This window comes from Fulmarus glacialis, unplaced genomic scaffold, assembly GCF_000690835.1.
Source record: "Fulmarus glacialis isolate BGI_N327 unplaced genomic scaffold, ASM69083v1 scaffold46863, whole genome shotgun sequence".
Classification (NCBI taxonomy): domain Eukaryota; kingdom Metazoa; phylum Chordata; class Aves; order Procellariiformes; family Procellariidae; genus Fulmarus; species Fulmarus glacialis.
The window spans coordinates 14,775-42,001 of record NW_009205830.1 but is presented as its reverse complement, the minus strand read 5'-3'; the positions used below and the strand labels follow the sequence as shown (position 1 = coordinate 42,001).

Here is a 27,227-nt window from a genome sequence, read left to right as displayed (position 1 = left end):
CTTTTCCACCCTTAATGATTCTATGATTTAAATGCCAGAATTGATTAGGCTCTACTATTGCTCCCATTAAAATCTCCTGTTGTTCTCATTTCTTAATAATTTTTCTGTAATAAATGCATATTTAGTTTTAGAGATTTATCCACTTTACCCTTCCCAGCAAAAGAATTGAGTGGAAAATAATTTGGGAAATAAAATTAAACATTGATAAAAGCAGAGTAATGTATGTACTGACTTAGGGCTGACCGAGAAAACCCCAACCAACTAGAATGTGAGAAATTATTAGGAAAAAAGAAGAAAATGAAAACCATAATTATGCCACTATATAAATCCATGGCTGCTGCATTCTGAATAGCACACACAGTTATGATAATTTCATTCAAAAGAAGGGCCTTCAAAAAGTACCACGGAAGGCCGTGAGAGTGTCTAGGGGCTTCCATGCAAGGAAAGACTCAACGGACAAGAACTTTTCAGCTTGGGATGGTGAGTGCAATGCAGTAAAGCAAAATACAAGTTGTAAGTACCATGATAAAAGATGTGGCAGCTCTAATCATAGAATCATAGAATCATTAAGGTTGGAAAAGACCTCTAAGATCATCGAGTCCAACCGTCAACCCAACACCACCATGCCCACTAAGCCGTGTCCCTAAGCGCCTCATCTACACGTCTTTTAAATACCTCCAGGGATGGTGACTCCACCACCTCCCTGGGCAGCCTGTTCCAAGGCTTGACCACTCTTTCAGTAAAGAAATTTTTCCTAATGTCCAATCTAAACCTCCCCTGGTGCAACGTGAGGCCATTTCCTCTCGTCCTATCGCTAGTTACTTGGGAGAAGAGACCAACCCCCACCTCGCTACAGCCTCCTTTCAGGTAGTTGTAGAGCGCGATGAGGTCTCCCCTCAGCCTTCTCTTCTCCAGGCTAAACAGCCCCAGTTCCCTCAGCCGCTCCTCACAAGACTTGTTCTCCAGACCCTTCACCAGCCTCGTTGCCCTTCTCTGGACACGCTCCAGCACCTCAATGTCCTTCTTGTAGTGAGGGGCCCAAACCTATGCTATTCAGCTGGCAGGGACCTTAAAAAAAAAACATTTGTACTAGGTGCACACATGTGTGTGCATATATGGGCACACATAAAACAGTGGAAGTTTAAGATAACATCTTAGGAAACCAGAACAGTATAGCTTATTGATTGTCAAGATAATACTAAGAAGATGAGAATATTTAGTTGTTACGTCGGAAAAGAGGAAAAATTTGCCACTGTGATGTTAAGGACCTTGTAACTTCATTCTGCATGCTGCTTTTTTGCATTCATCCTAAGTCCACCGTGTGCCCGTCTGTGACTTTTGGGCTGTTGAGGGAAATGCCCCACTGACTGCATAGCTGTAGCCAACTTTCTGTTCTGGTGTGCTGTGGGGCTGGGCCTGGTGCTTGCACATGCCCTCTTCTTAGCACAAGAAAAAATAAAAGCTTAGCACAAGAGAAAAATAAAGTTCAGGAAGATTTTAGTGAGGGTTATTTAGTAGCGGCAGGGATGAACCCTGCTGTCCTCAAGGTAGGAGCTTCCCCTGGAACTGAGTATTTGCAACTTCTTGTAACACAAGAAATAGAAGGTCTTCGTTTGAAATTATCTGGCAGCCACAAAAAGCAGGAAGTCATTTTTTGCAGGCTGGCTGATCAAGCTGCACAAGTTATTGGCACAGGAAATTGTGGAGGTCAGAACTGCAGGACCAAAAATGCAGCCTTTGTAAGTCGCTGGATACAGGCGTGGGTGGGTAATAAGGGTGCAACTCTGTTTTAGGAAATCCCTAAGTTGTTGATTGTCCCTAGGCCAAGGATGAAGGTTACTCCAGGATGCTCTGGAAGATAAGCCAGCAGCTTGGTGGTTTTGTGGTCTCACCTTCTGTGATATGATCCCTCACCTTCTCATGTTTATGGACCTTTGAAGCCTGTGAAAGCCCCATGCAGCTGGGTTGCGCCCAGAGCCGGTCTGCATCCTGATAAAGGGCTGTGGGTTCTCCAGCAGCAGCACGTCTCTGTGGGCACAAGTTGCTGAAAGCTTTTTTTACTTTCCTGCGGAGTGATATGTGATGCAGAAAAGCATAAAATGTGTGTGAGGGTTCTTGCAGTTTTATTATTGTTTAGTGTTTTCTACCACTGTACGAGCAGCAGTAATTTCTCAGTGTTTTTTAGCCAGATTGGGTGCAAACTATTGTTTGTATTTAATTGCAGTCTAAGTTGGAAACCTGTCTGTGCCATTAAAAAAAATGGGAGTTTTGTGTGCTTATTGTTAACAGGAGGCAAACAGATGCTTAAAATGAAGAGACTGCTTGGAGATGAGTGTCTGAACACTGAGTTACAAATGCAACATAATTAATTACGTAACCAAATAATTATATGACAGTAAGAAGAGGAGAGAGGGCAAGAGGGAAGCAAGCAACTTTTTGGATAGAACTTTTAGTATTTGGCAGTAGTGTAATCAGACGCTTTCAAGCATTTAATTGATAAGTAGTTTACAACTTAAAATCCATTACATTATACGTAGGTGTTGCAAAGTTAACAGTGTAGAGCTCAAAGTGTTTTCAGAACTGTTAGACTAGTTTCTTGTTATGAGATTTTATCCTTTTAGCCTTGGGCTTTGGCTAGATTACAGAATTTTTTTTTTTTTTTTTTTTTTTTTTAAGCAAAATCTTTGAGTTAAACACTCTTTTAACAGTTAACAATTGGGAAGCACTCCTCTGAGACTTAGCTATCCATATCTACATTCTTACCTACATGCTGCATATATTTTCTAAATCACTCCTATCTGTTTTTTCCACTCGGTTTCTCGATAGACTAGTGATTTTATGGGCTTATTTTAAAGAATATTATTTGACTGCCGTATTGCTGGTTTGCTAACATCTTTGGAAAGCTTGTGTCTAAAATAGTTCATATTAAATTTTTATGGATATTAGCCCCTCTTAGTTGGTTGACTCATCTTAAATACAGTTTCTGCTGTTCACTTTTGGGTGTCTCACTGAATGTCACCACTTCTGCCATTTTCTCCTGGTGGTTACAAGAGATTTTTCTCTTTTAGTCTTTTTAAATGTATATATTTTAAAGATAGATATTTTACCCTCTTTTTAATAATTTGAGAATGCATCTTTCATATCTTTCTAACATTTCCACACCCACCTAACCCCGTATGTTTTGTTGGTTTGCTTGCTCCCTAGGTGGTATCTCAGCTTGAAACTCAAATAGCTAAATTGACTGAAGCTTTGGAAAATCAGACCAGATTGTACCAAGCAGCTCTGGAGAGGAGCAGGAAAGCTGAAAAATGTTCTGAGACTTTCCAGGATCAACTGAAACACTTGGAAGAGGAATTACTGTCTCTAGATCTGATGCAAGATGGTTTGAAGCTTGAGAGACAAAAAGTAGTTGCATGCATTATTTTCTTTTGCATAAAAGTCACTAAAGACAGATACATCTGGTTGTATTGCATTGATCAGCTGGAGTATTACTCACAGTACTGCAAGTAATGCGAATTAGCCAAGTCAGGCATCATGTAGGGAGTAGTAATATCTTTTCTTTGACCAACAATTTTAGTTGGAAAAAGTAGCTAAGCTTTTGAGTTCAAAGTCCATTTAATGTGAAAGAAAACCAGGTTAAAAGAAGTCTCTGTAAATACATCAGAAGTCCTTCAAGGATTCTCTGATCTCTCTGTCTTTCTCTAATATATCATCTGGTCTGCAGTCTCTCAAGATCTTGCAGTCCTTGATTCTTTTATACCTTTGGACCATCAAGGCTACCAGGATTTTTTTATTAATTGTATGAATAAACACACTGTTAGCCTATAACACATCTGCATACTGAGAGTTTGAAAAATGACATAGTACCTGGAAAGCTAAACCAGCCATCCAATATAGCTAAGAAAGACAAAGTTGTAGCATGTGTCCAGGCCAAGATCGATGCTTAGAAAGTTGAATTTGCAAAGAATCAAGAACTTGGTGCTGTCTGTTTTGCATTAATCTATGATACAATAACTTTTATGAATGAAGCATCCACCACATTGGGAGCAAACCAGAAAATGGAGCTGTTCCTTCTCCTCTGCTTCCTCTGTGAAGAACATGTGGCCCTAGTTTCTTAATTTATCTCTAGATTTTGCTGCAATAAAGAGATTTTTGTTGTGATTTTTTTCTGTTAATGAACAACTTCAGTGCTTTCTGCTGCTGCTGCTGTTTTCTTGCTATGTTTTATTGTCTTGGGCTCAAGCAACAGTTATGGAACTGGTTTGTTGTTTTTTTTTCTTTGTTGTTTCTTTACAAAGATTATGACCTGCAACAGAAGTAAGAGAAAACAAAGGCAGACGTAATTCTTAGTGAGAAGGAGAGCTTTGGATTTTGCAAGAGAGGCTAATTGAGACCAGGGAACTAATGCAATTTTTAAAGAGATTGCAGGGCAGGACAAAAGAAGGAGAAACCAGATTAAATAATATTTAATGCCTGTGTGTGTTTACATCAGTAAACCAGATGGAGATGCAATTGCAATAATCTTTAAAGCGATTTGTAAACCAATAACTGTTATCTCTAAAACTTGCTGTTCCAAAGAAGGGCAAAAGACTGACCATGTTAACATGGTCTCCTCAGACCACATTGGATCTCACTCATGGCATACCTGGTACCAGTTATATCTGTTTTAGAGATCACAGCAGTGGGCAAGCACAGCACGTGCAATTAGTTGGGATGTAGCTGTGCTTTTTAACTTACTTCTCCCTGCCAATGCATGGTCGTGTAAAGCAGCAAAGCCACAGACAGGAGCTGGACTCAGAGGCAGACACACACACCTAGTGCTCTTACTGCAGAGGAGCAAAAAACAATCTGGTCTTGCTAAGAAGATAAATACATTAGGTCCAGAGATTTATGAACAAAATAAATGTTGACTAAAAAAGGACAAATGGAGAATTTGCAATTGTGTCAGCAGTATGTACTATAAACATACCCTTTCAGTATGTTATTTCTTGTGGTTAGTGGACTTGGCTATATATATAGTTGGTTGCTGGTGTAGTGGGAATTGCTTTTAAATTGTACTTCAGGACTTTTAACGAAGTTTTATTATTCTTTTACCCACTTTTCCACATCTTATATTAGTATCTGAAATTTCTGGAGCAACTTAATGAGAAGATGAAGCTGGATAGCCTAGCAGCAGAGGTTGGATTTGATATGAATGTGGATGCGATTCTAGCCCGGGTAGAGCAGTTAGTGAAACTGGAAGGTGATGCAGTGATTGAAAACAAGACTATGGCATATAGCCTGAGAAGGAAGGTAGGCAAAAAAGACATACCATTCCTGTTTGTTTTAAAGATAAACATTGTTATAGCTATATTTCTATAGTGACTTTCTATTAGCAGCAGATTGGACCTTCATATATGTACAAAGAATTTCAAAGATGTCCATTACATAAAAAGAAGATGGCAAACATTTGCAAACTGTGCAAACAGACTGCATATTAAAACAACTAAACCCACCGGTCAGTTAAATACATAATACTGCTTTTCACAACTTCTTAAATAAATGTATAAAGTTATGCATGTTTCTGTGTACGTATGTCTACTTTTTAATAGACATTTATAATATACGTCTGTAAACAACTACTGTCAATATTTAAATCTAAAAGGATCTGCTGAGAAGGGGCGCATCTTATACAAACTTGTCTAGAAACTAGTAGAATGTTGGTGTACTTCACTAAGAATTTCAACATTTCCAACAAGAACTGTGCTCCTTTAGGAGCAAATCTGTTCAAATTTGGTCAGACACCCGTCCGTCACCCTGGTATGACAGAGTGAAATCTTCTGATTTTAGGCTTATCAGAATGGTTTAGAGCTTAGAAATAGGTCTGTTTAAGGTTTAAAACAACACTGTATTTTTTCAGGAAGCAACTACGTCTCTAGCAGGGAGTATAGTATGTATGTTAATACTCCTCAGATGTTCCAGAGTAAAGCCTGGCAACTCAGCTGAGGTAAACTGAAAACAGGTAGCTCCCTGAGCACCAAAATTACAAAACTAAGCTGCTGGACCTTGTATTGGAGCAGTGGATGAAAGTTTTCTTATTTCTGTATGTTGATTCTCCTTCTTGCACACTAGCCTTAATTAACTGATTGAAGATGGAAATATCTTAAACTACCACCACTGAAACCACTGTCTCCTTCATGAATCTCTCTTACCTCTTGCATTTGACTAGTGTCTTATACTTCAGACAATCTCAGATGTTATGAATGATGCACAAGTGTTTATGTTCAAATAGGGTGCAGTCTGTATGTAAAATCATTCTAAAAGGTAGTGCACAAATTCAGGGATGGAGAAGCACAATGAACTGGTAATATAAGAGGTATCAAGTTAGTGTATATATGTTCATACTGCTTTACAGAGTTTTCAAGAGAGGAATAGGAGTTCAGGTTAAATATGCAACATGGGGATTAAATTTGTAGTACCATTGTCTTTCACATATTTTTTTCAAATATCCTTGTGTTTGGAAAACTAGTTGAAGACTCAGAAAGAAAAACTTGAAAGCAAAGAGCTGCACATGAACCTTCTGCGGCAGAAAATAACCCAGCTGGAAGAAGAGAAGCAAGTAAGGACCGCCTTAGCTGTGGAGAGGGATGAGGCCAATCTCGCTGTCAGAAAGTTACATAAGATGATAGAGAGGTTACAGAAGCAGCTTGATCTGGCAAGAGAAACGAATACTGATCTCAAAGCCAAGCTATCTGAAACCAATGAACTTAAGGTGAGTTAAAAGATTACATTTGTGCCTCTATCCATTTTTCTGTTCCAATTGGATACAGCTGGAGTTCATTTACAATAAATGTGTTCGTGGAGAACTGCTCAAATCCATCTAGGTGGGGAAAGCAAATATAATATTACAATGTTTTGGGTATATTGCAATTTGTTGTGATGTACTAAGTAGCATCTGTAAAGCACAATGTAAATTTTCAGGCTAGTGTAAGAAAAATACGATATGTGCATCCCTTTCTTTCCTGTCGATATGGCTGTAATCTTATATTTTCCCATACATTGCTCGCAGAAGATCTATTCTGATAGGTATGGGGGGAAAAAAAGGGTTTTTTCTGCATAAACCAAGCAAGATGCTACATTTTCATTGTTCCTGTGTTTTATTACATTGCAAATGCAGCAATAAATTACCTGCTTTAACTCAGGTGAAAACAAGTAGTTTGCAATCATTGATAGCTTGCCACCACTGGAAGAAAGGAAGATTGATTTTATGTGAGTTTGTGTCTTATAGCTGATGGAGCGAATAGATAAGTAGGTGCATATTCCAACTGAAGGATTTTTACCAGCATTTCATACTATTTTTCCAGGGGTTAGCAGAGAGTGAACTCTCACTGTGGGTTTTTGTCTGTCCAGTTATCTCTTTTCACAAAACCTGTACAGAATTAACTGTCTTTGAAACAAAAATCTTTTTGTTAATGGAGTTGAAATTGGCCAGTCTCCTTTAATAACTTTTCAGTTCACGCGTACATGTGATTTCAAGAATCCATAAGAAACCACATTAAAGTGCTTACTCATGATTACTCCTGATTATCTTTATTATTTGTTCATGTTAGATGAAAAAGTGTGACAAATTTAACATTACTTTGTTATTGCAGATCAAAACTTTGGAGCAGAACAGAACAATAGAAGAACTCAATAAGTCTCAAGGCAAATTGGAAAGAATGAAAGAAAAGGTTGAGAAACAACTTACCTCTGTCAAATCAGAACTTCTTTTAAAGGAGCGTAAAGCTACTGAAGATAAAGAAAAAAACAAAAGTTTGTTAGAAGCAGTTACAAGTGAGATGAAGGTGCTTAAAACAACCCTTGCAGAATTAGCAAAAAGAGAGAGACAGGTAGGTGTATAGGTATTTGACAAGTGCTAGCTGTCACTTAGAATACAAGAATGTGGTATAGGTGGACCAGCTATTTAGCTGTGCTGAAAACTTTTGTGAACATTATTAAACAAAGAAATTTTAGCTCACACTTGTAAGCCAGAGTGCAGTTGTGATTCTGAGAGGCAAAGCTATTCTTCAAGTTATATATGCAATAGAATGAATAATAAATACAGGCATTGTTTTCTTTGTTCACTGCAAAATATTATATTACCTTTTGGAGAAGTATAAAAATACTTTAAAATCCTAGTATCTTTTTAAGGTATGTTTTTTCCACGTATCTCAGGTATAAAACTTACTTGCATGTTACCATGTATAGGCCATAAATTCAAAGAATGTTGGAAAAGATCAGAAAATTAAAAACAAACAAACAAACAAACCAGACTTAATATTGAATGTAGCTATTTTGGATTGATTTGTGACATATAAGTTTGTTAAAGTTTAGGTAAGAAAAATTTTTGTGGTAACTCACTTTGGGGAGGGTATAAGGAGTTTGTGGGAAACACATTAGTAAATGTGTTCTATTCTAATTTCAAAAAATTGTGAAGTATGTATGTAATTGCCCTGCATATTGTGTTTTGTAGCAACATTATAGACGGCATAATTGTTGAAAGCCAATGGGATACTTCTTTAAAGTAAAAAATGTGTAATTTTAAATTCCTTATTCCAACTGCTTAGAACTTTGTTAGTTTTTCCAGCTAAATTTTTATGCTATATGTTGGCCTTAGCAATGAATCTGGATGAAATTTAAGAATGCTATTTCAAAAAATGAGTCTAGAAAAATATTGTTTTGCTCACGTGGAGAAAAAACCCAACAACCTGGGGATCTTTCTTCCTGGACAGCTTTATCACTGTTTTGTTTTATAATGAAGGTTAGAAATTTGGCAGGAAAATTTAATTTCTTCATATGTCTCATGAGGAAATAAAGCATCCTGCACACAGAAGAAGGTATGAATTATATTCAGGAAATTATTCCATGGGGTCATCATTGAGTACTTGCTGAAAACACACAAATGTTGGATTTTTACTGACTGAACCCAAGGCATTTCAAGCCACTTGAATACTGTTGCAGTGTTCTTTGGCCAAATTTGAAGAACATGGGAAAAGTGAGGTAAGTGGGCTACAAAGTGCAGAAAGCTCAAGCACAGCATAACAGTAGTTTTCAAGCTTTCTGGGTTAGTGAAAGAAAAACATCAACTTATAATTCACAATCATCTGCACCACAGGAACATTTCAAATACCTGCAGGTGGAACTATACTGCTAAACTGGGAGCAAAGCTGTTTGCAAAACCAATGCCTGGTACTTGTGCAGTGCTGATTAGCAGTAACGGCATTTTAAGAATATGAGAATTGCCAGTAATATATTCATAGCATACTGTCCTGTATCTTAACAGTTTACTTAGCTAAAATCTGTCCTTAAAATAAAGCTACTGTTGCTAAATCAGAGAATTCGTTCTAAACTCTCTCTCTCACTAATCAACACGTGTTATTTTTTTCTGACTTCTCCCAAACCATTACCCAAGGAGAATTCCTTCCTTATCCCCAACCCTGTGTAGTTCTTCACCTGCTTTGGACTCAATCATTCTTCCTTCTTGGGAAAGCTAAACAAGACCAGACTTCTCCCACTCTCTGTAAAAGGTAGCAAATGCAGATGTTAAATACTTCTCTGAGCAAGTGTGTATATATTTAATCTGAATATAAGCACAGCCGTGTCATCTGTGTGTGTATGCATGTTAAGAAAACTACTGGAAACTGAAATTGCCGTTACCTGATGGAGTTGTTGATGTGGCCAGGTTGACCGCTTGGGCATGTATTTGCATGTTTTTTTCAGGTATACTCTGCTTTCCATGGATATCACTATGTGTAATGTTAAAAAACATCGTAATATCGCATGGCTATTTCCCATGCTGTCAAAATTAAAAGGATGCAGAATTGAACTACTGCCGACTGGTTAAGACATTGATTTGTCTTGTGATCATAAAGAAAGGCAGAACATACCCAAGTGAAATAAGAAATTAAGATCGGATTGAAAGAACTTAAAATTAACTCATAATTGGGATTTAACACGGTGTTTCTGATTGTTCTTTGCTCATTAGACTAGTAATTCCTACCAAGTTTGAGAGGAAAAATTAGCTTTGGCATTTCTGTGTTTTGTTCCTTTTTTTTCCTTTTTTTTTTTTTTTTTTTTTTAAGAGAATGCACAGAATCAAAGCATCCAGATCGTTAGAAGTGAAGCCCTATAAGAAGGGTGTAATAACACTGCCAGTCTGCTTTAGGATTAACAGTCAGCTCTGGTGACTGTAGCGAATAACAGCAAAGCATGCATATTCTTGGGTAGACATATAAAACCATTAAAAAAAAGGTGTTCAAAGCATTATTAAATCATACTGCAGAGTAAAAACTGGAGAGGTGAAGCTATACTCTACTCAAAAAAGTAGAGATTACTAGAATGGATATATATTGGGGAATTAGTTGGATATATTTAAATTTTACAAGAGTAAATCCATACTGGATTTCCTCTGCCTGTGGGGTGAACAGAAAACCTTTCTGACTTCATATATCATTATTGCATATTTCTGAATATAAATAAATATCAGTATAGCCGACATTTGTTTTAATAAGACTAGATAAAGGGTATGCATAACGACTGATGACAAAAGGATGTTCACAGGGACTGATAACATCAGTATGTGACCACTGCAGTCAACTACAGATTAAAATCTGAATATATTTTATTTTTATATCAATTTTACTCAAGTCCTTATTTGGAGTACTTGGAGTAAGAATATAAATGTCAGTGTTTTGGCTGAGTTTTTGATGGTTTTGTTATAAGGATTTTTTCCAGTCTTAGTTTCCCTTTTTTTTTTCTTTCTATTGGAATAAGACCCCTTCTGCTTTCTTGTAGGTACAGGGTGAAAACAAAATGTAGTGTCTGATTTTTACTTCTGCTCCCTCCTCCTAATATCCCGGGTTAATACTCTAAATTGCATTCATTTCCTGTCTTTTACTTTAGATAATTTTACTCTCTGGATGGAAGGTGCAAAGAAAATTTATCATGAATGCTTACTGCTGTAGCAAACCTTTGGTTCTGAGTCTTTAGTCATGTTTGTCTTTTATTATTTCTCTCCTTTACTTCAAATTGTGACTATCTTAGAAATATTAACTGCTATTGAAGAAAGCCTTAAATAGAGAGTTAGGTGGTACTTCTATTAGCCTGTAGTGTTTCAGCAGAACTGTTGTGTTCTTAATACCTCTGCTGCATTGTTTTTAAACCTGAAATACATTTCTCATCTAATTTTTTTTCTAGGTCTTGTACGTTTTAGTGCAAGATTTTAAAAAGTTGTTCATGATGTGCTTACAGCACTGTATCCACTTAAGAGTGTAAACAGCATCTTGCTCCATGTGAGACATGAGATAGCATTCTAAAGTTCATCCAGTGTGTATCAACTGCTGCTTTTGTTTGGACTTTTAAAAATTCAGATTGATATTCCCTGGTGGGGCATTTTTGCATCCAAGTGGGATGATTCTCTTTGTCAGTGTATGTGGAGAATTTTGCTTCGTAGTCAACCCTTCTTCTGCATTTTCACTGAACTACAGCTTTGTCTGCAGTGTACTTCAGTGTACACTGCAGTGTACAATATAGTAGTCAGAAAAGTTGGTTTTTGTGTGTCATTCCATTAAAGTGGAAAAAAAATCCTCAGTTTAAAATGCATATAAGTAAATGGCTTAAAGGCTTTCTTTAAGGGCTCTGTGTGCTTTCCAGTTTAGGTTATTTGCTGATGAAAGTTATTGAATTCTTAACATATTTATTGTCCATTCAGTATAGCTATGACCTGCTTTTCCCATCAGAAATAAAGAGTGAGATGACTGAGTATACCTTTTAATTTGTATCTATTCCCTCTGGCAAAATTCTGCTGGATCAATAATCTGTGTCAGTGAAACAAATTTAATTTGATTGCATTTGATACATGGTTGTAGTGCAATTTGGTTTACTCACAGTTGCCGTAATTAAGTTGAACAGCTTGCAACAGCAAAGATATGAGAGCAAGAAATTTGGTGCAAAGCGCACGCAGACCCTAATGTTCTCCCAGGGGATCAGTTGGGTTTGCTGTACAGATGTCTTGTGGGGATTTAATTCATCCAAAAACTGGATCTTTGCAGAGGGCTGCCTTGATCTTTTAACATAAAGTCTGTATGGAAACAAATTCCAGCTCTGCTGCCTGCTCGTTCTGTCTGTGATCCAGATGTTTAAAAAAATCTTTAGCTTCTGCTAAATTATTCTTGCCTAGCACACTGCCAAAGCCCCACATCAGTGACCTCCCAACTTGGTGTTGAAGAGAATATATGGGAACTTGGGGGTTTTTGGTGTTAACATTGTTCCAACGTTTCATCCAAGACATTGCACTGCCTTGGTAAGACAGGTAGGTGGAACTGAATTCTCAAATCCTTCTGCCCTACACTGTCTTGGTTTCCATATTTTTTTTTCTGAACTCATGGCAGCTCCTTAGGGTTTGTACTGGGATGAAACAAACTGTCATTGCCAAAGTCTTGGAACTGAGACCTTGTTTTCAGGGTTTTTGCAGCTTGCCTCAGAGATGTTATAACTGCTTTAGAATTCTGCACAGTATTCTTGGGGATGGACACGTACTTCAGGAGTGCTTTTATCTTTATTTTAGGAGTGCGTTTATCTCCATTTTAGGATTGTGTTTATCTCCTCCTTACCATTAGCTGCCAGCATAATTGGTGGAGTGAGGGTGCTGCCACACTGGCTTCTTGATGGTTTCGATGTTTCTGTGACATTTTGAGTCTCCGTCACGCTTGGGAATGCAGATCTTGAAGTTCAAATAGATAGCAAGACAAGCATATTTCCTCAAATAGGAACATTTTCCTCTCTTAATTGTGTGTTGATGATAAGGGCTATTAAGGCGTTGTTCATTTGGGCTATGTAATGTATTGTCCATTGAAGAGGCATTGAAGTTTGGCTTATAATGATCCATGTTGTGAGTTGAGAAGAGTAAATCAGCATTCATGTTCATCTGATCTTAAGTTTTTAATCTAGTTGCTGGCGGGGTCGCTAGTGATGACAATTACTTGTGGATGTCTCTCCATTTGGAACTGCAGAGAGAAAGCTGGTTTCTTTAATTACTTTGCCAAATACCCTTCCTATGATATATTTTCAGCAGCTATGCACAGAGGGAAAATGAGCATTTCCCAGGCTGCATCTTGAATTTTGGCTGCATCCTGATTCCAAGTCAAAGTCAGACTGAAGGATGTGCCAAACCTCCACCTTTCTTTTAACTTCCTCCTTTCTGCTGTGGTTTCCACAAGAAAGTGCAGGGTGGAGGGGAGCGGTGGCAGGCAGTGGTCAGGAGCCTGAGGTCAGGACCAGCACCTTAGCCTATGCTGTGGGATGCGCCCACCAGAGTTTCCAGTTGTTTGCATAGTTTGCAGTCATCTAGGTCAAGTACAACTCTTCTTCCTGTCTTTTCCTCAGTTTTCATTGATGAGTCAGCAGGGAAGATATGCCTGTGAAGGATACTAAAGAACACTTGAAACTGTGTTTTGTGTTCAAGATCCTTAGCACCTCAGCTGTTTACTTGTTTTGTTGTTTGAGGTACGCCCCAAAAGGCTGTTTCCATCCTCTTCAGCTCTCTGTATTGAGCAACAGCAGAAATTCCTATATTTTGCACTGCTAATACAAATGCTTGTTTTTGTATGTGTGCATATACGTATACATTTTTCCAGGCATCTCCTTTGCTTGGTATTTAATTTATTAGTAATTCCTTTCTGTTTGCTCTTGCAGCTGGCAGACTTCCGAGAGGTGGTCTCGCGGATGCTGGGCCTCAACATTGCCAGCCTGGCTCTTCCTGATTATGAAATCATTACACGTCTTGAAGGGTTAATTCACTCTCATCAGCACCACTACTTCCCCTGTGTCTGCCTCAAAGATGTGGCAAGGGCACCAGAGGAACACTTGCAAAGAAACATACAGCTTCTTCACTGAAACACGTTTTGTAAGGAGACAGAACAAAGTAAAATTTTCTTTTGTGCTTCCCTACCTGCTAGACATGCATAGAAAACAGATACTTATTTCTGTTCCCTACTCTACAGATACCGACTTGGGCTGATTTTTAGTGTTTCAGTAGGGAGATAGGGAGACTGAGCTGAACAGATAGAGTAAAGCCAGCAGCCTAGAGATAGCAAACAGAAAATCCCTGGGCAGCATAATACTTCAGTTACGAAAATGATAGGCAATATGTGAACAATGTATAGCATTTTCAGTTTCATTGCAGAAGCATTGAAGGCATGCTTGAAGATCAGTTCACAGTTTTGGGAAGTACTTGCTAATGAATGTCAGCTTCAGTGACATTCTTTGTGCTTTACCTCTGAATGACAGGGATGAAATAAAGGGGGGGTTGTCCCACTGCTGTTCCTCTTGCAAAATGGGACCTCTCTCCGCATTTTTACGCGTAAGGACTTTAGCTTCAAGACAGTTAGCTGGAAGTTAGAGGACTACCACAATTTTGGAACAAGGGATTTTTTTCTTCTGTTGTTTTCCTTAGTCTGCTCTTGTGCCCAAACAAAAAGTTACACTTTTTATGCAAAGGCTTTTTCACAGGGTCCAGTCATGTGCCTGGTGTAGATATATTTGGTAAAATTGCCTGTTGCCCTTGGTCACGGTGCCTTGAAAGTTTTTCTTCTAGCTGCTGTATTCCTTGGGCAATTAATCCATAGGCCAAATAAGTAGCAGTTCTTCTGAGTTAATAAAGTTATTTTAAAATGCTTATCCACTACAGAAAATAGTTGAATTACTAAAGTCTTTATTTTCAGAAAAGCAATGACGAGGTATCCAGAATCACCTCTTAATCATAAAATCTGCTTGTCTATCACCCTTTCTGAATGTTGTTAAACTTCATGATTTTTTTTAAAAGAAATTTGGACAATAAATCTGTTTTAATAGCACACTTAAACATGATTCTATGTTTTTTAGTTGTCTCTTCCCATTATATGTTTTATATGGATGTGTAGAACAGTAAAGAAGACTTACCTATTTATATCTGACCATTGTGGACTTTTTACAGTATCTCAGCAAATGATAACCCACTCACTAAAACTGAGCACGCTGTTTTAAGAAAAATGAGACTTTTTCAAGTAAGTGTGGTAATTTTGGTGTCTGGCTAGGGACTTAAAGCATTATAGGTTGCTTTTATTTCACTTGCAAGAATCATTCCTCAGTGACTTGTTAGTAAAAAAACCAAAAAACACCCAAGCTTTTGCAAAATCAGTCATTTGAGGAGATATGGTAAATCATATATTCTTATGCTCCTGTGGCTACCTGGATTAAAATCAATTTCCTTTCTTGTTTTATAATGTAACATTGTTTTTCAGGTAAAGTTTAATAAATGGAATAAACGAAAAAGTTAATACTAAATGATATAGACTTAAACTTAGGAAAGCACCACAATTTCAGAGTAAAATAAAAGATTGAAATGTAAATATTTTTAGGCATGATATGTTGGCTGGGAATTCAGAGGGTGGAAAAGGATGTAATAATTTCCTAATTTTTTTGTGAGAGAATACAAGTAGTTTCAGCTTGTGTTTTGCTGGTTCTATAGGCGCTTCTCTTCTGCTTGGGTTATTACTAAACAACAAAACCTGTTTTCTTCATCCACATTAATAAATATTATACAAAGCATATTTTACCATATTTTGCAAGTTAAAGAAACTGCATTACAAAATTAGCCCAGATAATATATTCATGACTTTAAGAAATAGTCTCCGAGAGTGCCAGTCATAAAGTAAGTATGCATGTTTGGACATATTTTATGGTTGTGAGATGATTTCCCAATGTCTGCCAGGAGTCTTAAAATCTCCTGCCATGCTCAGCAGTCCTGTATCCTGCGGCCCCGTGACCAGCCGTGGCACCAGCAGTGAAGTTCCAGCCCCCAGAAGCCAGAGCAAAGTTCTCTGAATTACTTCAGAGGAGGCAGGTTTTCACATGACGTTGGTAGCAAAGCTTAATTACTGTGTTGTGTGTTAAGTCAACAGAAAGTAGAATAAGGGTTTTCTAATGCCTCTTTTTTCAAACCCCCGTCTCCCCCCCACAGTGGATCTCTATTTTTTGAAATATTAATGCTAATGTTCATCAAGGAGTATGACCTCTTAGCTGACTGTTAATGTTCCCTGTATTTGCTTTACTTTTGGAAGAGTACTGACACCTTTGTTCATTTAGCCAAAGCAAATACCAAAAAAAAAAGTAAAGAAGTAATTTGAGATGAACAAAGTTCAGGTGATTTTTGACCCATGTTATTTAATTAACCCCTGAACAAAGTTTAAACTGACTTAAAATCTTTTTTTAAGGTTTGTTTCATACAGCATTGAACTTAGTCTTCCTTTTGGAAAAAAAAATACTAAACAAGCTTATGAATGTTTTCAACATTTGTTTCAAATGTTTTCTTCTTTTTTAAACCAAGATGTATTCAGCACAAGACAGATCTGATAGAAACCTGAAAGCATGTGTTAAGGCTGTGTCAGCAGACACCCCTCTTTTATGTAGATTATTTGTACTAAGTTTGTTTGTATTAATAAAAGGCATGGGATTAAGAGTTTGCTATTGGTTCATAATTACTCTTTTATTGTGGTAAAGGATTCTTGATTTATCAACAGAATACATACTAAAAAAAAAAAGTAATATGGGTGAAATCACAGAATGGTACAGTTGCAGGGCTAGATTTTTTTTCTCCAAATAATAGCTGAACCAACTCCAATGAAGGCAACTTCATTATTTCCAATTGGCAGTATTAAAAAAGGCAAAACTCAACAAATGAAAATGTTGCAATTATAGATATTGAAATGAAATAATTTACATGCCATAAACGTACTAATAAAATCAATGCAAATAGAAAAATGAGTGTTATAACGTTATGAGGGTATTAAAATATATGCAACTGAATTTTTGTCTTTACAGCATATTGTTGGTAATACATTCTTCGAAACACAGGAATTGATGCAGTAGAACCATGATTCCTCAAAGAAATCAAGTGCAAAAGCATTTAAATGCTGAATTAGAATTAGGAAGCATAAAGACAGAACACATTAAATTACTCTTCGACTTATATTGCTCTAGAGTTTATTATTATTGTATAAAGCAGTTTTCTTACTTTTCCACATTTTCTTCCCATGGATGTGTGCATCATCCATGTTTTCCTAGGGCTGTTCAGTTACTGGATTATTTTGCACATTACGATGGTGCAGGGGAGGGGAAGTATGGATGACCCAAGTCATAATAGATTTTAAATAAAAAAAAGCAGGTGGGGAATCAGGCACATTTCTAGAGAGAAAGACTACTGGATCATGTATTCTCCCAAACTTTTTCATATGAAATGGAAGTATTTTTTAAGACTACAGATGCCATTTTTCTTGACCATCAAAGAGAAAAAGGGGGAGGAGTGGAACAAAATGAAGGGAAATTCTCTGTGAATGTAGAGAAGAGGGATCTCTGATATTACTGAAGCACAGAAAACAAAATTAGTTAACTGTGTGGAAAATAGAAAAAATGATAGTTTGCCAGAATAGAAATTGGAAAGAATATTCAAACATAATCCTTTTCAAATGGAAGACTTCAGAATGTTTTGTTTTTCTGTCAAAACAAGTAAGAATCCTCTATGTCAATGCTTTTTTTTCTGGAAGAAAAGGAGGATGAGTTTATTGGACTGTACTCATAATAACTCAGGAATAACTGAGTCAGAAATAAAAGATCTACAAAACAAGACAATTTGCTTGAACAAAATAGACAACTTTTCTGACAGTTTTAGTGTCAGCTAATGAGCCATGAGACAAAGAACAACACTTCTCAGAAGGCAATAAATAGAACAGTAGAGATATGGTTTTTTATTTTTTTCCCTGTGATTACTTACACTTTTGGTAAGTAGGAGAAACAAGAAAAAGAAGATTTCAGTGTGAGCAAATGGGGTCCAATCTGTTAACTCCCAAGTCGTTCCAGATAGAGAAACGAACTGTCAGATGGCTTTTGGTAATGCTGGGGATGGGACTAGAGGGCAGGAAGTCTAACCAAGCTGGGAGCTGAATAGGATTAGGCCCCTGGATATGTATACGTACATAGGTGTTTTTATAAAATGATGATTTGGGCTTTGTTTTCGTACTGTGAGGAAGAGCACGGCCACAGCGGCTCTGCGGGATGTGGCAGGGTGTTAAGGAGAGCCTTGCAAATGGGGCTGTAAATCTGGGCAGATCGAAGAGCCACTTCTGGTCCCGACAGGGAGTGTCTGCCGTCTGTAACCTGCACTTTGACTGATGGCCAGCCTCCTCTGGGGCTCAAGCTGGCACAGTGAAGAAGTAAGAAGCACCGAGACAAACATTTTGAAGCATTTCCTCTGTATTCCTTCATACTTCAGTAACAGTGTAAAGTAGCAGTATAAATTGATACGGGCAGCCACTCTGAGCGGGTTTTTGCCCTTAGGGGTGCTCAGGGACTCACAATTAACCCAACAGGCATCTCAAAGGACGAGCAGAAGTACAGTACTCTCAGACCTTTCTTTGAAGTCATTTGTTGTTTTTTCTTAGCCTCCATGTGCTCTGTTAAATTTGCTGTCATTAAGAATATCTTTCACACCTTGATCTTTCACAGACCACTTATCTGCAGAAAGGTTTTGGTCAACCTAAAGGGATCCTATGAAATAGCAAGCCTGTGTCAGGCATATGACCACAAGGGGACAGATAGGTACTGCTGGTTCGTGCTAGGGGAGGTAGAGCTGCAATAAGAAGAAGGAATAATACGAGGGTAAAATGATGGCAGCAGACAAACCAGACAGGTGCAGGTGCAGATGTTTGTGAAGCAGACTGCAATCATTTTTATAGCAGAAGTACTATGGCCATCAGTGTAGATGAAGGAATCCTGCAGGTTATGGCAGAAAAGTCCCTTAGAAGCTTTCCTCGGAGACCAGTCCAAGACAGGCTGCGCAGAAAAGTGCTAGACTAATGCTGAGATTATCACAATAAGATCAATGTCTAATCATTTTGATATTGTTTGCTATTACAGACATTTAGAATAATACTTATATGGTGTCACTTCAGCGTGTGATGCTACTAGCTAAGTCTGGCTGCCTTTGAGAATATGGACTGAGAACAGTTGAAGAGAGGATAGATATTTTTTTTGGAATGGAGAAGTAGTGTGGCTCATATAACCTTTAGAGATCCAAATCTGAGCATGTACTGATGACATTTAGCTGCCTGAGGGTTTGTGGAAGGAGGTGGGGCAGAGAGTATTTCAGATGCATCTCACAAAGTCTCGGAGGTAAAATGGATTGATTCCAGTGGCTAAAAATATGCTTGAAGATGACTTCCCTTTTTTACTATTAGCAACTATTCATCTCAGCAGTTCAAGATAGCAGGCCATGGAGAGCCTAGGAATAAAAAAGAATAAATATTTGAAAAAGCAACCAGTAAATAGAGATGGATTTAGACCACTGATCTGAACAGAAAATAATGTCATGCGTTCAGAGTTCAGAAAATAATGTCACGCAGACTAATTCTCTGGTAATAAATTTTAACTGCAAGCTTTATAAACTTCTCCTGACTTGTGGGTGAGCTTCAGGATAGAACCAAGAGGAGCTAGTTGCCTTTGGAAATCTGCCCATGATGTAGAGGGAAAAAGGGAAGCTGGAGCAGGAGGAAGGGCTGACGAAGTGCCCGAGGACTGCTGCCCAGCTGGTTTTCAAATCAAAGTAGGTAAGCTTCCTTTCAGTCTCACGAAGCTTTGAGAATGGCAATGCCTGCGCCAGCAAGTGGCAGATCCAAAATCTGCCCAGTTAGGATAACAACTTTTTACAACAGCTTTTTTAATCTTAAGCAGTGTGTCTTCAAATACTTCTAACATAGTTCTTTATAGTGGCTTCCTGGCCTGAAAGTCAAAGAAGAGGTTGTATTTCTCCAAAAATGTTCTCTCTGTCATTTTCCTAAGAAATTCTTGACTGGTTTGGGAGTTCAGTTTATATATGTGTCTGTAGCACTAGTATCGTTGCCTGTGATGCTGTGCTTTTATTTACAGTAGGAGCAAAGTCTTCCATGCCAGCTGACAGAATTTATTCATTTGAACCAAATGAAAGCCAAAATGATTCAGTCCCTCCTAAGGACAAGACTAACGGAAAACCCATAATTTGCCTATATCCATAAATAGAAATCTGGCAATTTGGACCAATTCAGGCCACAGTAAAAAATGACCTTCTTTATAACGAGTGTTCCTGGCTGCTCTGGGCCAGAGCAAAGGTTGATACATCTCTCTGCCCCCAGGGCTCTTTTCACTAGAAACAAGCAGGAGTGGAAGGAGAGGTCTGGCTCATAGCCACAAGGGAAAAGAGAGAGACTCGGGAAGGAGCTAGTTATGGCAGGTTTCACAGGGAAGGGAGGAGGAAGGAAGTTTCGTGGGAGAGATGCAGGAAAGGTGGGCTGCAAGGAAAAAAAAAAGGGAGAGGTGTGAGTAGCTGGGTAGGGACAAGCATTCGGGAGAGCTGAAGCTTGGGAAGCAAGCAGCGGGTAGCAGTGAGGATGGGAGCAGTTCGGAGCTTCCTAGTCATAGAGCAGGATGAAGCCAAGGGAGGGAGACTGAGGCTGAAACTGTTGGGTGCAGTAAGGGGAAAACCCAGGAACGGTAGGAGAAAATGAGCGCTCGCATGTCCGAATGAAGGAGGAAAAGGAGGAGGAAGCAAGGTGACATAGGATGGAAAAAACTATGCAAACCAGTGTTTTGTTGTGCAGGGACTCTCTTGCTTTGTGTGCATCGCTGCGGTCGCTACACGTGCCTTCTGGCAGTGGTGCATGCCGCCGGACTGCTGTTTGGCAAGTGCTGTTTGCTTCCTTGTCCACCTCTCACAGGGACTGTCTGGAGTCAAATCTGTGCACGAACAGCACTACTCCCAGCATTTCACACCAGCAGGAGTCTGGGCACGCAGTCTTTGCGAAATTCTTCCATTGTGTTTGTGTACATGCGTTCTACATATCAGAAGGGCTTTAATATCTGGGGTTTGGAGGTGCAGAACCCAGAATGGCCGTTAAAGATCAATTGGAGTTACAAGGGTGAGTAGCCTCTGAAACTCGTCAGGGACACAAATTGAGTTTGAAAAACAGATACAACCAAAACTAAAATAATCTGCTTCCTACCTCTGGCAGGTTTCAGCAATACCGTCAAAATGGCGGGGGGAGTATGAAGAAAAAGTTGGTTTGAAATATAAGTTTTTGAAATGTAGGAATTCCTAAGACAGAAATAGTTCTATTTCTCTCACCTAGCACTTCTCAGCTTCTTGCTTACTATCGTGGCAACTGCTGTTTCATTTTGAGAAAGTGAGAAATCAATGGGAAATCCCTCCCATTTCTCACTGCCACGGTCAGAAACCTTTCGCCCATTAGGACTCAACAGGTGATTAAGCTACAGTTTCACCTTGTGGTAGCAGGGCGCTGGGGTTTGACTCTCCCAGCAAGGCTTCAGGTCCCTGCCTGCCCTCCACTGCTTGGTCCTTGCAGGAGCGTCCCAAGAACACACACCTAAAATACCGATTAATCTATTTGGAAAACTGCAAAATGTTCAGAAGGTGGCGTTTTCCATGAAAAAGTGTTATCGTGAAAAAAGGTCACTTTTCCCACTGGAAGAATTCCCGACCCTTCCTGTTCCAGTGGTGGGAGAAGGTGGGGAGAAGCAAGAGCATAAAGACATCGCTTTTGACTTGTGGCTGGTGTCTTGGTGAGCTCACCTAGCTTCGGCAGGATGAAATAATTCACCGAAGGATCTCCATTCCGAACATTATTAAATGCAGAAGAGTGGAGGAAGTGCAGCTTTGGAGAGCAGTTGAGGATCCTGCGTCTCCTCCGTACGATAGAGAAATTTGTTTTATAGTTTCTAAATGAAGCAGGATTTTAAAAGTCTCTTCTATGTGTATTCAATGAAAGATAATCATAATTATGTCATCACAAAGACCCTACTCAACAAATCAAACTAGTAAATTTAATAAATTAATGCTTCTTACAGGAAGAAAAAATTACTGGTGATTACCACACGTCCTTAACAGCATCAATGGTGTAGTTCACACAACATAAAATTACTGTTTGCACTACTGTTTTGAAAAGGAAAATTTCATGAATGTCAAATATTTTATTGTTCCATTTTACAAATCCCAGTGCTCTAGTAACTAGATATTTCCCCTTTGCCAGCCCAAATCCTGCAAGTCTCCAGCTATTTAGTTACAAACATGTTTTATAACTTAGCACTTGTATAAATCAGATTCTGCAAAACTCTGAATATCAGAATTATTTTACATTTTAGAATGTGTGAGAATATGTTTTTTTAATGTACTTCGATCTTTATCTCTGTCATAGTTAAACCCCCAAAATACATTTGCAAGCTGTTTTTTTTGCCAGAGAAAAATGTATTTTTTTCATAATAGGAGAACGTTCCTTTCTGCTCTATGGTCCAAGGCTTCAGTTCTGGAAAGGTTAAGCACTGAAGTTTTTATTCTCTGTTTAAAAGGAAGGCAAATACAGTTTCCCACCCATCTTTAGAAAGTTCTTTAAAATTTTTGCAGAAGAAGCACTAGAATATTATGATTTTATATTTGGTTACATGTAAGACTCCTATAATTTGTGGAATTTTTTCTGTAGAAAAATTTGGAAATATCATTCTATGTTATTTGCTTCTAGTTTTGCTTTTAGCTTACAATAAACTGTAATGACATTTATTTCTAAGATGGATTTAATTTTCACATCCCCAAAATTGCAGTCTTTTAATGTTAAAAGAATCCTTGCTTAAGCTGTTCTGAGAAGTCTCCATAGGTGACCACATACTTTCAGTGGCAAATTGGGCTACCTTGGAGATAAGATTTCCGAACACTGTACACTTTAAATAAATATTTCACAAATGAGACTATGCTTGTCTTAGAGTTGTAGTCAGAAGTTAACACTTCCTTTGGTTTTACCACTCTGCTTTTTCTCTGCTAGGCACAGGTGAGTGATCTTGTTATTCAATGTTAAACAGAAAAAGCCGTCTCATGATAACATTCATGTTTTTTATAAAAGTAAGAGTGAAAAATTGCAGTGGCGGCGCAACTTCCCAAGCCTCTGCCATTTCCACTTGTGCTTTGGGAAGCTGGAATTGCGTTCCTGGAGAGGCATAAAGGTTTACAAGGGACTTGGGTGTGACACTTGCCAATATTTTCCTTTTAACCACCTTGATTACTTTTTGAGAACCTACTGGGAGAGCAACTCTCTTACTAATGAACACCATGGTAATGTACTCCCTTAATTGGTGCCTATCCTGTGGACCTTAAATGCAGGTTTAGCACCGTTACCCATATGTAAATTGAATGAACATTGTAAAGAAAAGTGTCAGAATACAAAAATACTATGATGTGATGAACAGAAAATACACACTGTGCTGTCCACCAAATAATAGTCATACTGATGATGATAACAAAATGATAATCCTGACTTATTTCTAATAAACACATTTCTTTGCAAATGTTTTAACAATAACTTACTAATAGCTACAAATATAATTAGACTATATAAATTGCAGTAAAATAAATAATTAACAATTACTTGTGATTTATTAATTATTAATAATAAGACTATGCTCTGACATAGTGCTTTCTATGGCAGGATCTCAAAGTGCTTGACAAAGGACTGCTGGCCCGTTGTTTCTGTCTTTACAGACAGAGAAACTACAACAAAGTGAAGTAACTTGCTGAAAAGTGTAGCAAAGCGCAAGGCGGATGGATCGCGACATCCTCTGATTCCATCCTGGTGCCGAGCCGCACATCTGTGCGGCATCTGGACCTGATCCTTCACTGCTTTTCCTGGGCTCCTTTTTCAGCTGCATTTCCTGACATGAAATTATTACAGAGCACGGATCTCCCTGCAGTAGAATAAGACATCCAATTTAACAATTGCTGAAGTAACTACATGTTTGCTCCACTGAAACAAGATGCATTTCTTGATGAAACGTATGAAAAGCAGTTCAACTCAGGTGCAGTCTGAATGCCATCACTTAAACTCCAGTCTGTTTGGTAGGCCATGTAGAAAGGGGATTGGAATTATGCAGGAATGGGATTTAGCAATTTTAATATTGCTTTCACTCTCCCTTGTAAAATATCTGAATAACATTGTCACAAATATTTGTAAACAATCCTAAATAGAGGGTGTTTATCAGTATCAGTAGGCCCGGAGGAATTAGAAATATAGACAGGAGATATGATAAAATCCAGTTTATAGGAAAAATGGTATTTATGCTTCTAGAAAATCTTGCTCCCGCGCCAGGCAGTGGCCACTCTGGCTGCTGCACGACACACCGGCAGCGAAGAGAAAACTCCCCCATGTGGGACGGTCTCAGCTGAAGCAACCTGCTTATAACCTACATTAGGGGACTTTGAATTTATAATTAAGAATAGTTAAAATATTAAAGTCCCAGATCTTCTGATTACCTCAGAACATACTTGGTTTTGTCTCTCCTGGAAGCTTGGCATAATTCTCCAGCTGGGCATGTCGATTTTCACAGTTCCACATGAAAAACAACATAATTTCAATATACGAGCTCTGAAAAAAATACAAAAGGCCCAACATGTTCAATTTAAAGAAGGGGATACATCTTTCACCTCAAAACATGTCCATAAAATAAAGACGGGTTGTAAAAGCCCTGAAGTATCAGCAAGCAGGAGGTAAGCGAAGACTGGTTCCTCTAATAAGCGCTGAGGGATGGGCGAGAACAGTTTGGCTGAGGGATGAGTGTGCTGGTGGGATAGGGGTGTGCAAGGAGGGAACGGGACCAGATTGCAAAGTCATAAGTGATGCTGGTGTAGAAGACCCACCTGAATTACTGAAGTCTCCACATGGATGTAATGTATATTCTTTATATACACATGATGGTCTTTGTTTTCTAATATGTAATGATTCCCAGTCATGAGACTGTGGTGTGTGCTCGTCAAATAGGATAAGGTGATGTTTGCCATATCTAACTCAGTTATTGACAATTCACATGTAAAATCAATTATACGGTGTTTTATTATTTTTGAAATCCAGATAAAATGCCCGCTTGAAACAAATGACATTTTTCAGTAATTTGTGGTGCCTTAAAATGCTTTTACCCTCCCACGGAAGGCAATTTGTTTAGTAATGGTCAATTTTTGTTTCTCTTTAAAAGACTGGTAATAGTGGCAGTGGCCACTTAGTGCGTGTACCCCTGGAAAGAGGAACATCCTGAGGAGCGGAAGGCATTCAGTCCCAAGGGTATCAGAATTTGCCCTGTTAAGGCCAGGTGAGTTTAACCTGACGAAAATATTAAACTCTGTTATATATCAATGCAGGCATCGAAAAGAGTTCAGTTGTGGAGTCTTGTTCCTTGTGCTAAGAAAATGCGGGCATTAACAAGAATAGCCCAGTTATTAGTGGAGCAGAAATTTTCTTTGAGTAGCCTGCATTTTTCAGTCGCTGTTGGAAATAGCCCATAGGACTGGGTTCTATTTATAGCTTTGTTATAAATTTTCTGAACGCAGTTATTGATTTAAATTTACTTTAATTTCATTGCTAGTAATTTAGCTAAATGCCAGGATAAAGAAATTTGCTTCTAACAACAACAACAGCAACAAAAGGGTATTGAACTGAAATAGGGCCTGATATACTGTTAGCCAATTAACATTTTTATGAGGGCCAAGAAATACACATTTGCCTTTAACAGAATGACCGACCAAATCACTGTCAGTCAGCCAATCTGATAAAGGTCAACTATTGAAAACCCAGTCTGTTAGTACACAAACTAAGTGACGTGGGCAGTCATAAGTTCATTTGTTGTTTTGAAAGGAAAATACACTATTTTCATAGATGCATCTGTTGTGCATCAATTACAAAACCTTTAATGAAATTTTATGGTGGAAATATTAATATCAACGTTCCTGGTGATACTTCTTGTTCATAGGGGGTTCTTCGGGTATCTTGACAGAACAAACTTGGTTTAAATAAAATGATATGTTTTAACCCCTTTAAAATGTTGTTTAATTTTACTTTAGTCAAACACAACTCTTCCCAATAGTTAAACTGGCTGAATAAAACTGACAGGGGCGGAAAAGAGGAATATGGAGACTATTCCTCAGATAGGCAATTATTTTATGTAGAGATTTACATTTCAGATTGTAGAATAAAACTTTAACTGCTTTTTGTTTACCTAAATTTGAAAAGATTTTAAACTGGTTTAACTCTCTATAGAGAGCTGGCCTAGAAAACATAACTGTGGGACCTGCCGCAGCAGAGCCGACCGATACTCTCCTGTGGCTGGGGCTTACCGAAGGTGAGGGTCAGCCGTGGGCGCCACGGACCGGGGAGAGCCGCAGAGGAGCTTCCCTACTTCCTGCAAGGAAGTTTGCGCAGGAATAAAGCTTATCGGTACAAAGAAATTCCCGCATGTTCTTGGTTAGGAGTTGATTTATTTATCACGGTCTTGCTTATATCCCTTTTAAGAAACGAATCAAAAAAGTATCATCCTCTAAATGCGATTGCCTGCGATACCATCAGCTGGACACATGTTTAACTCCAGAGTCAGCTTGAATAGCTGCATCACCGAGCTGATCTAAATCTCTCCATGCCATGTCTGCCCTGAGGGAGTATGTTGTGTCTGTTGCGGGGGAACAAAGAGTATTTCAAGATGTACGTAGCTCTTGTTTTTGTAGAAGTTTCAGGAACACATAGCTCCCAGTACAACTATCATGCAAACTAGATGTTCTGTCTTAATAGGTAAATCATGTATTTATTATTTTAACATCCATTTTTCCTTTATAAAGTACCAGAAATGTACATTCTTTATTTGAAAGAGTGAATCTACTCCCCCTGCTAAGCTGCGGGTGTCTTCAGCCATGTCTTTTGTCCTCTCGCTTTCCACAGTTCTGGCATCTGTTATCTGCAGTCACTTCTTTCGTAAGGATGACGGTTTTTATATCCATGTGCTCCCTTTCAAATAAAAGTGAAAACCTCTGTCATGATTTTACAAAGATCTTAAAGGACTAAAGATTTACTCTGTCTTTAAGAGAGGATATAATAATCTTTTAATAGAGATGGGAATTTCATGTGTGGCTTCACAGAATAAATTATATAAATACAGTGTGAAAGCACTGCACAAAAATCCTACGGTTTTTATATCCATGTGCTCCCTTTCAAATAAAAGTGAAAACCTCTGTCATGATTTTACAAAGATCTTAAAGGACTAAAGATTTACTCTGTCTTTAAGAGAGGATATAATAATCTTTTAATAGAGATGGGAATTTCATGTGTGGC

At 38.3% G+C, this 27,227-nt stretch overlaps 1 protein-coding gene across 1 annotated transcript; it reads left to right on the top strand.

Annotated features, from left to right (window-relative positions):
* Positions 1-1,526: 1,526 nt before the first annotated feature.
* CCDC170 (coiled-coil domain containing 170) lies at positions 1,527-13,921 on the top strand (the record flags this gene model as incomplete). The annotated part of the gene is given in 7 exon segments (XM_009575513.1): positions 1,527-1,763; positions 3,205-3,405; positions 5,119-5,292; positions 6,509-6,751; positions 7,632-7,868; positions 13,711-13,866; positions 13,869-13,921. Coding segments are annotated over 7 exon segments (1,301 nt in total), but the record flags the coding sequence as incomplete, so codon positions are not given.
* Positions 13,922-27,227: the final 13,306 nt, after the last annotated feature.